General features: G+C 34.8%; 2 protein-coding genes and 1 non-coding gene across 3 annotated transcripts in view; all 3 read left to right on the forward strand.

The window, feature by feature from the left end:
* LOC149487337 (dopamine D2-like receptor) overlaps positions 1 to 15,504 on the forward strand; it is a 114,366-nt gene that overhangs the window by 28,626 nt on the left and 70,236 nt on the right. The gene's annotated exons all lie outside the window — the stretch shown is intronic.
* TRNAP-AGG (transfer RNA proline (anticodon AGG)) lies at positions 6,286 to 6,357 on the forward strand. The gene has a single exon. It is a non-coding gene; the product is annotated as a tRNA-Pro (tRNA).
* On the forward strand, positions 7,609 to 9,079 carry LOC149487342 (uncharacterized). Its single transcript, XM_089697671.1, has 2 exons — positions 7,609 to 8,036; positions 8,998 to 9,079. Exons 1-2 carry the CDS (start codon positions 7,649 to 7,651, stop codon positions 9,039 to 9,041), a joined length of 432 nt encoding a protein of 143 aa, XP_089553797.1. The 5' UTR covers positions 7,609 to 7,648; the 3' UTR covers positions 9,042 to 9,079.

Here is a 15,504-nt window from a genome sequence, read left to right on the forward strand (position 1 = left end):
TTTTATTTTATTCAGTTTAAATAAATTCAAACTCAAACTCAATGAGCAATAGTCACTCACAAACATTTAAGAATTTTCTTAGCTTATTTAACAATGTACGTAATTATATTTTATTCAATGAAATGAATATGGGAAAAATAAAACAAGAATGATTTAACCCGGCGTCATTGAGGTTGGGTCAAAATGACCCGGCTTGTTTATAATTTACAATATCTTTGTAATTACGTGCACGATTGTGCTGTTCTTTGTAGTAGCTGGAGCTAATAATGTACATTAAACGTTTTGGAAGTGAAATCCTTTCGACGTCGAGTGTACTGGGAGCTACACGCGTGTATTTTCGAAAAAGGTAAATATGACCCATCCTCACAATTGATGTAACAATTTCGCGCCATGGCTAAGTTATCGATTTTTACTGTTGTGTATGATTTCTTGGTGTCTGCAAACATTTTTTTTGCTTGTTTCTGTGAATTTAATGTTTTTGTTTGTCCAACAGGTACTTATTATAAAATAGGTACTATAAACGGATAGAATAGAAAATATCACGTATCATGGTGGGTTAGACTCTTGTCTGACTCAGACTTACCTTATTATGATGATGAAGTAGAAGAAGAGGATCATGTTAGAGTGCAGAGTGTGTTTCAAGCGGAGAAAAGCGAAAACCCGAATTCAATACCTTTTACAATAAAACTAAATATGGGGTTGACGTCGCTGATGAACTTTGCGCCTCATATGATGTGAGTCGTAACTCCAAAAGGTGACCCCTGACAATTTTTATGCCATGTTGGACACACATGAATTAATGCACTTATTACGTCGCATAAATAAAAACAAACCAAACGATAAGCGACGTAATTTTTTGAAAAACTTAGGTCTTGCTCTGGTCTTAGAACATTTTAAAATTCGCCAGGAATTGATCGATAGCAATGACAAATGGGCAAAAGAATCAGAGAATTTATTGGTGGATCATCAGAGGAGCCACCTGCAAAAGATGTTAAGTGTGTCTGGAAATAAAAATAGTAAAACAAAACATTTTTGTCAAGCTTGCCCTAAATTTATTTGTCCTGAACGCATCATGGCTTTCTGTATTGATTTCATTTACAACGAAGATTCTAATTAGCTTTGTTAAAGTTTTTTTCTAATATATTAGACTTAAGTTTATAAAAATGCTATTTGTAACCAAAATTACTGGTTATTAGCGTAGGAATGACTTGAAAACGTAAGAGGTCTATATTTTGTTCCTATTTTTATGAGTTTATGTCAAAGTTGATTAAAGTGAATAAAACGTTGGTTAATTATTATTTTTATTTTATATTATCAAAACCAGAATACCTATAACCTATAATAATAACACAGAATACTAATTTTCTTAAAAAGTTAAAAAATAACAACTATAAAATATATGGGTAATATTGACCCACCTCAACGTTCGCGTATCTGTTTTCTACCACAATGACGCCGGGTTAAAAGAAGAAATAAATTCAGCAACCATGACAAACATTCTGAAAAAGATGTGACAAAAAATGTTCAAATAAATGTTTAAGTTTATCGATAGTTCACGTCACAGCACTATGTTGTACGCAATCTAAAATAACGATCACCTATTAAGACGTGGGGAAAAAGGGCTCGTATCTAATGAGTGCTAGAGGCTTGAATACTAGGTTTTTTGTGTCGCTATTTCTCTTACCTTCTTACGGCACCATTTTCTTCAATTTATTTTCCTGTGGGTATTCTTCATAACACGTAATGAGAACATAATTTTAGGTTGCCGTTTTTGTTCGTTGTAAAGATGGAATGACTGTTATTTACTGCTTTTTAATGTTACAACATTCTAGTATTTTATTTTTGAGAGAGGTAGGTTTTTATAAGAATTTAGATCATAATTTCATTAATTATTATTAACTGCATTAGTAAAGCGGATGGGTAAATAAACATTTAATTTTATTATTAAATTATTAAATTTTAGGTTCTAGGTCATATTAGTTTTGATGGATCTACCAATAGAGCTTTAGATATAAGGACAGAGTTTTCTTAATTAAATTCTATTTCCATACTAAAATATAAAATATCTAATATACATATTATATACTAGAGGTCCGCCCCGGTTTCGCCCGTGGTACATATTTCGCAATAAAAGGTAGCTTTCTCGGGTATCAAAATATCTCCATACCAAATTTCATGCAAATTGGTTCAGTAGTTTAGGCGTGATTGAGTAACAGACAGACAGAGTTACTTTCGCATTTATAATATTAGTATGGATTATGTGTATACTGTGTAGGTTTGTTTATTTCATTATCACATTAATAGCGCTGTTTGGAACTAGTTAGCTTTGAAACGCCTGAAGCGAGGCCACCATAAGCCTGAGCTTTCGCTTGTCTCTGATAAGGATGAACTGATTTCAGTGTTTAAAGCCTTTTTAATAGAGTTTGTTCATTTATCACTGTGTTCCATCGTCTGTGTGTGTGTGTATGCATAAATAGATTAAAACTATGCAACGCATTTTGATGCGGTTATTTTTTGCAATAGATAGGAAGGTTCTCGAGAAAGGTTTTAGTATATAATTTACTAGGTTTTAATCAAAGCGGGCAAAGCCGTGGGCGAAAACCTATTTATGTAATGAATTGGCATGGCAACCCGTTATACAAAAAAGTATAACAACATAAAAAGGGTTTCAAAACAATGTCCAATAGTACACAAGTGTTGAAAGTTGGTCCGTGCGGGCAACACCAACTTTGTTTTGTTATTAGTTATATCCCATATAGATAGATAGTTTATATCGTAAGGGTGCTTTTCCACTAATGATGTGCGAGGATGTGTAGCGAGGAATGTGTTTGTAGAGAACCAATCATATCGCTTCATTTAGTTTGAAGATTAAAGCGTTAAGCGTTTGAAACGATACCTATACTATTGGTTATTTAAAAACACATTCCTCGCAATTGATAGAAAAGCACCCTTAATAGGCTGTTCCATTGCGCCCTTTATACAACTAAAAGGTCCAACTTTTCCATGACAAATGGAATCTACGATTGTATTGGCCCTTTTGACATTAATGTATTGGTCACGGTTTGATGATACTTACGTTATTTATTTGGTTGATTTAGTGAAAAGTTTGTGTAGTTTCATATGTTTATGGATTTTGTTATCCCGAAATACAACCAGGAGCGTATTAACTATTTCAATCTTTGTTTATTTTTTTATTTTCAAAAACTTGTAGTACATGAAACTGTGTTAGAATATCATTTTCCAAGTTTAAAATCCATGTCTGTTAAATTATTATTTTTAAAGCAGATTTCAGATTTAATAGCAAAAATAACATCCATGCATTTATAATTTACTTGAAGTACGTTTTCATCGCGTATTTTAGCTGACATGACTAAGGACAATCTAATAATGCTGAGCCATCACCTGAAATCTGCAGGATATTAACTCATCAAAGCTTACGTATGAGGTAAGATAACTTCAGCACATAAAGATATATGATAAAACTAGATTTCCGCCCGCGGCTTCGCCCGCGTTTGCAAAGGAAAACCCGCATAGTTCCCGTTTCCGGGATAAAACCTATCCTATGTGTTAATCCAAGTTACCCTCTATATGTGTGCTAAATTTCATTGTAATTGGTTCAGTAGTTTTTACGTGAAAGAGTAACAAACATCCATACATCCATACATCCATACGTCCTTACAAACTTTCGCCTTTATAATAGTATTAAGATTAAGATGATCCTTCAAGATCATTACAATGAGGAAATAGAATCAAGGAATGATAATGTACTAATATTATAAAGCTGAAGAGTTTGATTGTTTGAACGCGCTAATCTCAGGAACTACGGGTCCGATTTGATAAAATATTTCAGTGTTAGATAGCCCATTTTTTGTGGAAGGCTAATAGGCTATATATCATCACGTTAAGACCAACAGGAGCGAAGCCACGCGGGTAAAGCTATGGGGATACAGCTAGTTCAATATATTATGTATAAATTATATATGTAACCTATGATCAAAGTTCTTTGACAAGTAAGTAAATAATAATCTTACTCCCAAGTCCCGTAAACAATTCAATAAAATTCATGAGATAAGGAAAACAAATTCATAATTGTGCCTAACTGGGTCACACACGGGACAGTAAGTAAGGGTCAAAACAGACAAGTTTTTGTTCATTGAAATTAGGGCACGTACAGAATGGTCGAATTTCGGAGTTGAAGAGTTTCTATTTAACGTTGTCTATTTGGCTCTCGTTTTAGAATAGTGGGGAATCAGCATTGATTAAAGTGTTTTAAACTTAATGAAAAACAAATATAGACCATTTATTCACAAGTTGATTTAACAATTTTTATGTAGAGTTGGTAATTTTAAGTTTTCGTTTTTCCATCATATTATGTGTATAAATGGGATTCCGCTGTTTTTTTCCTTTTTCTTAATTTTAAATAGTCCTTATTTAGTTGGTCACTGCAAAGTCGACATAATATTTAGCTTGTGAGATATAAATTAGGGTAATATTTCCAAAATTTAAGCAAATGAAAAATACCTAAATGATTTCCATTTATATAGATAGGTTGCATATTGGAAATACATTTGTATCTACTATCTAGTAGCAGAAGTTATCTGAGAATAGCTGTTTAATACTATTTTATATGCAAATTTCCTTCGCCCATATTAACCCTTTCAGGATTTTCATTCGAAAAAGTTTCTAATATTTATCTTGGCGGTTTTATCTTGTTACATTAGTATACGATTTGTTATCCTTTCAACGATTTTCAGTAGAAAACAAACATACCTACATTTTGCTTACTTTTGTGTTTATAATAATACTAGCTGTGTCACGCGGTTTCACCAGTGTAAATGAGTTTTTACTTTTAAACCTAATGTTCCTAATACTAATTAAATATCAGAATAAAAAGTAAACTTAGTTAGTCCTTATTGTATCGGCTATCTGACAGTGAAAATCCCGTTAAAATCAGTCCAGCCGTTCCATAGAGTAGCCGATACAATTACAAACAGCTGTCTGTTTGTAATTGTATCGGCTACTCTATCTCTACAAAAATTGTAAAAATTACTATTGTACCGTGTATAGATCCGTATGCGTTTAGTAAAAAGCGGTATTTTAATATAACAAACAGACACCCCAATTTTATAATTGTTATAGATAATAATAATTAAATAATTATGGAGATTGGACGTGGTAAATTTCATTACGTGCTTGTTTAAATTTAAACGTAATAACGAATGACATAACATTGACAAATAACAAAACAAACATTGATAATTATCATTTATTTATGGACAATAATCGGGTCCAATCAACCTGTCATAAATTTATTGAATCCAATTTATTACTCGATAACCTTAATCCCCGCGTTTGTTAAATGATTAAAAGATGTCAATTATTCTAATCCTGTGTCCATTTTATTGGACTGGGAAAAGCAATTTTATTTATAGAAAGTTTTGGTTCTATTTAGATGTGACGTGAGTCGATATGGACCAGATGAATTTCACATAGTTTGTTTTACAGATTGCTTGATTTTTATAAGATTTTCGATGGTCGCCATACGCCTCGGTCGCCTTTTTACAGCTGATTCAATAGAGCTCACTCGCCAATTATTACAAGTATAAAAATTAATAGCTTAGTGTGCGAATTAAAATTATAGTGACAATTGGAGTATACATAGAGGTAGATTAGGAGTGAGTCTGAGACAGAAACAGGGATAGTAAAAAGAGTTAGAATTAGTTAGTCAATCGTATAGGAGCTACCAACGTTGACAAGAGAGCATTTTAGTATAGTTGGTTCTTTGATATACTGTTCCTCTTGCTATTTGTATATAGATGTAATTTCACTTATTTCGATGACATTTTAATGACTTTGAAATAAAAAATTGCGTATGGCACCTATTTAACAACTAAAAAACGTCTTGCAATGACAAAATTATGTCTGATGGATCTATCTAAAGGCAAAAGATTAAAAATTATGCGTTAATAAATGACTTTAAATTACGGATATTTTCCTGTGCGCACTTATAAACGCAACCACTACCGCCAGCCAGACAGCGCGGACTCTAACCGAAATAGCAAGATAAACGGTATATCAAAAACCCAACTATACTAAAATGACTTTTTTTAAAACGTTAATAGCTCCCGTACCACAAAGTCAATCTAGAGAAAGGAATCAATTGTACATGTAGAGAATTAAAGTGTATGTGTAAAATTCGACTATCGAATGTGTGTGTGAAAGTGAAAGGTAGTTATGACGTAGACATGTAGAGAGTTGTGCGTTATTTTAGTTACTATATCAACCGGCTCGTTGGTCTAGGGGTATGATTTTCGCTTAGGGTGCGAGAGGTCCCGGGTTCAAATCCCGGACGAGCCCGGATATATCTTTTTTTAAACAACACTATCGAAATTATTTTCGATATGATCAATAGGATATCTAAGATCATATATTACAAGTAACAACATTGGAAATCAAATGTTAAGTTTTTATTCAAATATTTCTAAAATTTAAGGTAAGTTAAACAATGAGCACAATTATAGTTATACATGACGGCGCGCCGATAATTACTGTACTAAATAATATGACGGCGCGCCGATAATTACTGTACTAAATAATAATTATCTAGCATAGTTGATTTCACGTAGTTAAATTGTTTGTTTTGATTGTCAATGTCAAAGTATTATGTTGTGTTGCCAGTAATGAAAATATTGTGAAGTAAGGTAGACACATGCCATGATAAAAATAAGAGCGGGTAGTCCCGAATAGGGTAGTGGGTTGGCACGATGGTGACAGCTGACATTCTACTGTCAGTTGTGCACAGAGGCGCACGCGTACTAACCTATTGGCTCTTAATCTGTTTCCATCTTGATTGTTACGCAAAATTGTGAAGTACTGTAAACTTTAATAAACTATCTGATTGTCGTTTGAGAAAATAGTGAGTTTATTTCGGTGTTCCCATCACTACTAAACCACCGCTATGTCTGATAACGGAGATCATACCGCCGAGCCTTCCGACGTTCCGTTATCAGAAGTGGGATTACTCCGTGCATCTCAGGAGCAGCATGCAGCCCACTCAGGTCAGATTGAACAACCTTCTTTAGAAAAAGAGTGCGACCGTTGGAAAACACTGATTGAATTGCAGCAACGAAGTTTGACAGATTTGATACGGGCAATTCAAGAACCTCGGCTATCTGTATCAAAAATAGCTTTACCCGAATTTAATCCCGACCTTCAGGGTAGCGATGCTCGTGCTTGGTGCGAAACAGTTGACCTATGCTTGCAAATAAAACCACTTTCCGGTGGAGACCTGATAATAACCATGAGTAAAGCACTCAAAGGAACTGCGGCATCATGGCTAGCACAGTCTAGTTATCCTGGAATAACATGGGCCCAATTAAAGGATCTATTTTTAGCTAGATTCGATTTCGTTGAAACTCCTGCAGCAAACTTATGGCGATTGTTTAATGGAAATCCAAAGGAAGGTGAATGCTTATCCTCTTATGCCTGCCGATTTATGAGTGCAATAATGGCAAGATGGAAGTCTTTATCAACGGAACAAATTGCCATTGCTGTTACACTAGCACACGCTGCAAAAATCGACCCAAGATTGCAGAGATTCGCTTTTACAACGGAAATAGACAACCGTATAAAATTACAACAAGAACTTATGGCATTTACGTTTAGAAAAAGAGGACCTCCAGCTCAAGAGCAGGCGACATCAGCTGTAGAAGCAAAGAAGCCGCGTCCCGAAAACTCTCGTAGGTGTTACAATTGCAACAAGTCCGGACACGTGGCTACTGAATGTCGATGGATTGGTAATCGTGATGACACTAAAGCACAAACCGAAACTTCAAGCAACTCTGTAACTCATGCTTCAAAGGAGGGCAGTGCACCGAAGAAGACCATCACTCCAACCTGCTTCAACTGCGGTGAACAGGGCCATATCGCAACGCGGTGCCCCGGCAAGGAGGCGAAATCCAACGAGACTCGAGTGGAACGTCGTGTGGATATCTGCGCCATCAAACCAGCTACTGATCATCTTTCGGACGAAACCGGTGAGAAGTTTTCATTTTGTTTCGATTCTGGTGTCGAATGTTCTTTGATAAGGCAGAGCTTATCAGAACGACTTTCTGGTAAAAGATCATATTATGTTGCAGTGACATTGCTGTGGCTAGGTAACGCTAGTATACATTGTAACACCCAAATTTTATCAACGGTCTCGATTCAAGCCTATACGGTAAAGTTGTTGTTTCATATAGTGCCGGATAGTAGTATTTCGCATGACATAATGGTAAGTAGAGATCTACTCGTGCTATGCCTGAGTGTTATGTTTCCTTGGAGTTTAGCGCTGGGCTAGAAGTCCCTGTCAACCAGGCCGAGTCAGAATGCGCCAGTGACGGCAATGGTGAGTTAATTAGTTATCTTTAGAGTTTATCACTATTTTGGTAGTACCAGTTAGCCTAAGTGGCGAATACAAGCCCGTGTGGCTTTTCATAATTATGCGATGCGTAGCCTGTGTGGCAGTTGCAAGCCTGTGTGGTATTTTAAAAGCCTGTGTGGCAAATAGGAGCCTGTGTGGCAGATAAGAGCCTGTGTGGCATTGTTAGAAGCCTGTGTGGCAGTTAGGAGCCTGTGTGGCAGTAAGGGGCCTGTGTGGCAGTTAGGAGCCTGTGTGGCAGTAAGGGGCCTGTGTGGCAGTTAGGAGCCTGTGTGGCAGTTAGGAGCCTGTGTGGCAGTAAGGGGCCTGTGTGGCAGTTAGGAGCCTGTGTGACAGTTAGGAGCCTGTGTGGCTGCTTGGAGCCTGTGTGGCAGTTTGTAGGCTGTGTGTGATAACTTATGACGATTTATAGTCTGTGTGACACTCAAAATATTGCGTAGTTTGTAATTAAGCTTATGTGACGTAATTGGACTTATATTGCGCTTTTGAACTGTGTGCCTAGTTTTGAGTGTGACCCACTTTGGTCAGGATGCCCAAGCGGTGCTTGATGTAAACCATTCTCGTTTGCCTGTTTACAGATGATGAAGATGAGCGAAATGACTCCACACACGAGGACGTGTGAATATGCAGGACGGCCGTGACGGCGCGCCGATAATTACTGTACTAAATAATATGACGGCGCGCCGATAATTACTGTACTAAATAATAATTATCTAGCATAGTTGATTTCACGTAGTTAAATTGTTTGTTTTGATTGTCAATGTCAAAGTATTATGTTGTGTTGCCAGTAATGAAAATATTGTGAAGTAAGGTAGACACATGCCATGATAAAAATAAGAGCGGGTAGTCCCGAATAGGGTAGTGGGTTGGCACGATGGTGACAGCTGACATTCTACTGTCAGTTGTGCACAGAGGCGCACGCGTACTAACCTATTGGCTCTTAATCTGTTTCCATCTTGATTGTTACGCAAAATTGTGAAGTACTGTAAACTTTAATAAACTATCTGATTGTCGTTTGAGAAAATAGTGAGTTTATTTCGGTGTTCCCATCACTACTAAACCACCGCTATGTCTGATAACGGAGATCATACCGCCGAGCCTTCCGACGTTCCGTTATACATATTTAGTTATGTAGGTAATATAAACAAAAAGTTACTTAATAAATCCATTCCAATCCAAAAGATTGTAAAGTACCTTCATAACCGCTTAAACATCAAACATAATATAAAATGTAAACCCATTCATAAGTCACCGAAAATTATTAGGCGGGTCCACACAGAGCGAGCATCCTCGCACGGAAAATGGCTCGACCGAGGAAAAATGCTACGCGAGGCTGCTCTCTGTTAGGATCCGCCTTTTTTAATATTCATAATACATTCCAAGCAACCAAAAACAAAAACAACCAGATTCCAAATCCAAAAATATCCCGGGAATTCCCAGCACATTCGTCTAATCGAATATTTCACTATTGCAATAGAACCAGGGGGAGAGAGTGCATCGCTTTAGTAAATAAAAACACACAGATCTCATCTTGTTTGTTTACTTTGCTAGTGTAAATGTATTTCGAATATATCGGAAGAAAGGGATTCGGGAGCGGAAAACGATAGAATAGTAATAAGTTCCACGGTATTGGAATCCAACGTTTGTAATGGAACTGTATTTTTGGTTGGGATTTTTGGATAATTTCACGACTCATATGTGGTTTAGGAAGTGAAGATGAACATAGAAATTTATTATTATGACATGTTTTGATACTGCACATAAATACATATACTTTTTGGTTGTAATTACGCAATATAAAAAGATACTAGAAAGGTCTTTCTGATTTAAGAAATGAAATAGGGCTCATTTTTTACGGATATTATGTATCTACCTTGACTATTGGCAAACAAAGCCTCAGTTCAGTATTCAATAGATAAGGCATAGCACAAGATATCATAATATAATACTTAAATATAAAGTTTATTAAATGTGACAACTAAGCGGCTGTATACATATAGGAGAATACATAGTGTATCCTTAGTCCTTACGTCATGTTCCCTTAAAAAAATATCGCTCTTCTGATCGTATTCCAGCCACGATATCCAATATCAGCAGATTATACAACTCTATAGAACTTTTTACAGAGCACAGATAACGCCATGCCTACAGAAGTGCAATATATTCTTAGTCTCTCTGTATATATTATATTCTACTAGCTTATCGCCCGTGGCTTTGTCTAAAACCTAATGTATATAATTTATACATTTATTTCCTCTTGAATCAGTCTATCTATCCGTTGCATAATTTTAAAGATTTAAGCATACATAAGGACACAGGGACAGAGAAAGCGACTTTGTTTTATACTATGTAGTGATATCTATCCATTTATAAATTCCATACATATTTCAAATCTCATTTTGTGTTAAATTATTGTCCTATATATATCCTGAAAATTCTATCTTTCTTTCAGCACATTTTGTCCACCGTCATATTTAAATTTCGACCACAAATCAAAAAAAATTAACAGCACCAGAATACGCTGTCAAAAGCACAAAATAAGCTTACATACATATTATATTAACAAAATTGTCACAAAAGGGTGCGAATATAATTAAGCCTAGCATTAATACTCCATATTTTATAGGTGGGTTAGATGCATAATGAATGAGGGATACATCTAATTGGACCATTAGTCATAAAGCGTGTCCTATCTCGACACACAAGACCTTACACTTGGCCACTTGCCAGATACGATACAAGGGAGGGAGGGATTCACACGTACATTGGTAGAGGCCCGACATTAGAAGTGGGGCCTCAGCAAAAAGATCAAGATATTTACTAACTATGTTCAGGAACTTCCCATGTTACTTAATTAAGTTGCTTATTTTAACTCTCTTGCCTCCAAAATATCTAAAGCCACAAAATTCATACAATAAAATTTATCTGCGGCGTGAAATAAAGACATACAAACACACTTTCGCATTTATAATATGAGTAAGGTACAAAATAAATAATAAGCTTGTAGATGCTCTTTCGACAGGTAATTGAAAACGACGATAATAACTTTTATTATATGGGATGAATAAAGTTTAGGTTACATGTGTTATTTTATCTCGAAATTTTATTTGAATCACTTGGATTGCTTTATTAATTATTTACTCAAGAATGTACAAATTTAGTACATGAATGTAATAGTTATTTCAACTATTAGTTTAAATTTACTTTGTAGCTGAATGTGATCTTAATTTAACTCATATATTAAGGAATTATACAGTGTGTCCGGACATGACATACCGATATTTGAAGGGGCTATTCTCCAGGTATTTTTATCGACAATTCAACCCCTCTACAGTCCCCTACCTCACCCCCCTCAAAACGGCAAACCTATCAATTCGGATAGTGAATTTATGAAAATTGTAATAACTTCGAAAGTGAGTGTCACAAAATACTAAATTTGGTTTTATTTGAACAATAACAAGTTATTCTAGGGACCACTAAACAAATTTAACCCATTGACCACCGTAAGCCCCGATCGGGGCGCGACACAATAGATTTTCTATTGTGTCTGTGATTCCGAGGACTGATGGATTAATTGATAAGAGTGATGAAACATACTTTAAAAAATTCGAAAACCATTTTGAGGGGGGTGAGGTAGGTGACTGTAGAGGGGTTGAATTGTCGATAAAAATACCTGGAGAATAGCCCCTTCAAATATCGGTATGTCATGTCCGGACACACTGTATAAACTTGAATATCATAATAGATATTTTATTTTTATTATTATTACGTATCGTACAATCTACGAATCAACTAGCAGATTTATAATATCTTCATACGTTTCAAGCAACAGATTTATCGATACTTTTTTTAATATTTGTTATCTGTCATAACAAGGGCATCGTTTAACATGTCTGGGCCTCAAATCCATATCTGTAGACTATTTTTCGCGTTCTTTCCGCTTGAGCCTGTATTTTTTAGCCATTTCGAGGAAAACCTCTGTCGCATTGTTGAATTTAAACGTTTTTTCGGTGTCTCCGGGCTGTTTTCTCGAATTCAAATCCAAATTGTTGGGCGTGGCAGATTTATGTCATTGTTATAGCGTGTGCTGAATAAAATAATCAGTTGGAATCCGTTTGGGAAACATTATCGGTATATGAACGTGATTGATGGATTATTTTTTTTTGTTTTGATCTATAGTTTATTATATTATAGAGAATGAGTGAATTGATATGCGTTACAAAAATAGAAATAAGACGTCTGGCACTCGGCTGACTCACTGAATGCCGCGGTAAAGCTAGCATGCCTTCAAGCCCGTCAGAGTGGGGAGCGTGAGGTTTTTTCGTTACGGAATTTCTCGATTCGGTCCCCACGCTCAAGGCCCGCGATAGAAGCTATGCAATAGCTTAATAAAATAAAGGCTTCCAAAACGGAAAAGCAACAAAAGGCTGCTTTAATAGCAATCAGTGATGTCTATCAGGGAAACACTTCTGTGATAATAAAGAAAATGATTATATTTTGTACTTGTTTATAAATGTTCATATAGCTGAAGCAAAATAATAATATTATATATTACCTAATAACACATATATTACATAAAACACCTATTGCTTAAAACCGCAGGTAACTTTTGGGTATGGGACAAAATAAACTATTATATAAGCCGCCCGCTTATCAGGGTGATTTATCAAGCACAAAAGTTAACAGTTAGGAACATAATTTAGGTAGGTGCTATTTATGAAAATGTTTGAAAACATGCATTATTCATACACTATATATATCTGTACATAATGCTGTGTACATCTATAATAGGGTCAAGCATTAGAATATTCTTACTTTGTATTTATTATTAAGGAATGTTGTATGCGCGATCTGTCGATGTACCTAAATAAATAAATAAATAAAATAAATATACTAATATTATAGAGAGGAAAGGTTTGTAATTATGTAATTCTGTATGGTCTTCACGCATAAACTACTGGACGGATTTCAAAAAATTCTTTCACCATTAGAAAGCTGCATCTTCACTGAGCAACATAGGCTAGGTTTTATCCCGGAAATCCCACGGGAACGGGAACTATCGGGTTTTTCTTTGAAAAAGCGGGCGAAGCCGCAGGCGGAAAGCTAGTATAAGATAAGAGGGACTATTTTTATATTATACTTTCAATATTTATTATGTAGTTTTCTATATAAATAATATACCGTTTTATTTCAAATTAATATATATTACCTATTTAGGTAATAATAAATAACATTTCGCATCTTAAAACTTTCAAAGCCTTTTACGAATTCTAGATCTGCTAAGAGTACTCCATTAGAATTTAAAATCGAATTTAGCTGTCTAGAATAAGACACAGTCTTATCTTTTAAGAAAATGTGGATAATGAAATAAAAAAAGCTTTTATTTATGTTTTCTTTTAGAATTTAGTGTTAAATTGATTATTAGAAGAATGATTAATATTAATAAATATATAGTAAAGTAAAATATATAGTAAAGTAGTAAATATATAATAAATATATATAAAAAAGATAACCAATGACAGAATATAATTATTAAAATCCAACACAATTAATGTCATTTAGAAATTGATTTCCAAAATCAGTTTCATATCAACCGACTTATTCATACAAGATAATAAATACAGTACCAAAATTAACCGATCACCATCCCTTCTTTTAAAGTGGACAATGCTCTTGCATAACTACGGCCTTCGGGGCCATACGTTGTCGGACTCCCACTGCCCACTGCCCAATGAAACTAAAGCAAAAGTGTGAGTCAAAGCTAGTTCATAAATATCACAGTTACATTATGATTATTTCCTATTCTATTTTTTGTCATTCAGAAGCACTACACAATCCGAAATTGAACCTAAATCACTATCACTACATAGTATAAAACAAAGTCGCTTTTTCTGTCCCTATATCCATATGTCCCTTTGTATGCTTAAATCTTTAAAACTACGCAACGGATTGATGCGGTTTCTTTTAATAGATAGAGTGACTCAAGAGGAAGGTTTAGTATATAATTTATTAGGTTTTAGAGAAAGCGGGCGAAGCTACGGGCGGTAAGCTAGTTCTCTAATAAATACTCGACTTCATACTCTTCAAACTCACACAAAATTATAAATGCAATACCAAAATTAACCGATCGCCAGCCCTGACCTAACCCGCAAAATTCTAACCGTTAATCCCGTAATACGTTCTAATTACCGTGATAATTAATAACCAGGTTTTGGCCACGGGCCATTATTAGCCTTAAATGATTAACTGTGATAACATTTCTTTGGTGTAAAGATAATATGGAATAAGTACTAATTAACGAAAAGGTATTTAATATTGTAACAGAAATATATAGAAAAAGGAAAATAAGTTTATCAATTATTACAAGATTTTTCCAACAGATATGTGTATAGTAGAGATACCTTTACCTATCTATATTAGTTAATTTTATTATTTACTAACTGTGCTCCGCGGTTTTACCCAGAGTGCTCCACTCCTGTTGGTCTTAGCGTGATGATATAATATAGCCCATAGCCTTCCTCGATAAATGGGCTATCTAACACGGAAATAATTTTTCAAATCGGACCAGTAGTTCCTGAGGCGATTTACATATTTTTGCTATAAGGATCACCTACACGACATAATATACAGGTAACATGGAGACAAAACTTTTGAAATTAAAATTATACAGTTATTTATTCAATATTAAAACATTTAAAAGCGGGTTTGGTGACTGTCATCCTCGAATCTGCAGAATAAATTGCTTTTTAAATCTGTTTTAAAATATAATTTAAGACAATTCAAGAGCAGATACTTTTCACTAAATACTAATATCACAATATTTGCAGAGGACTCTTTTAAACAGTAAACTTATTCGCTACAAGCAACGTTTCTTTTTACATCTTTTGTATACGAGTATCTTTTTTTTAATATACTCACGAGTAGGTTATATATTTCAACATTGTATTCGTAGTTTCTAATATTGATAATTAAAACGTCCTCCAATTAGACTATTTTATAAACAGTATAATTTTAACTTAACTAATCATAAACATATACAATCCTAAATACGTAGAATGCAATGCATAAAATAATCACATCGACCG

This window comes from Colias philodice, chromosome 7 (genome assembly GCF_061535455.1).
Source record: "Colias philodice isolate Cphi_HAF_F1 chromosome 7, ilColPhil1 Martin Lab GWU primary, whole genome shotgun sequence".
NCBI classification, from domain to species: Eukaryota; Metazoa; Arthropoda; class Insecta; order Lepidoptera; family Pieridae; genus Colias; species Colias philodice.

Bases quoted from the DNA above. Each gene is read 5' to 3' on its own strand.
- LOC149487342 (XM_089697671.1), top strand. From the start codon at position 7,649: ATGGCATTTACGTTTAGAAAAAGAGGACCTCCAGCTCAAGAGCAGGCG. The intron at 8,037-8,997 runs GTGAGAAGTTTT...GCCTGTTTACAG, and splicing joins TCATCTTTCGGACGAAACCG to ATGATGAAGATGAGCGAAAT.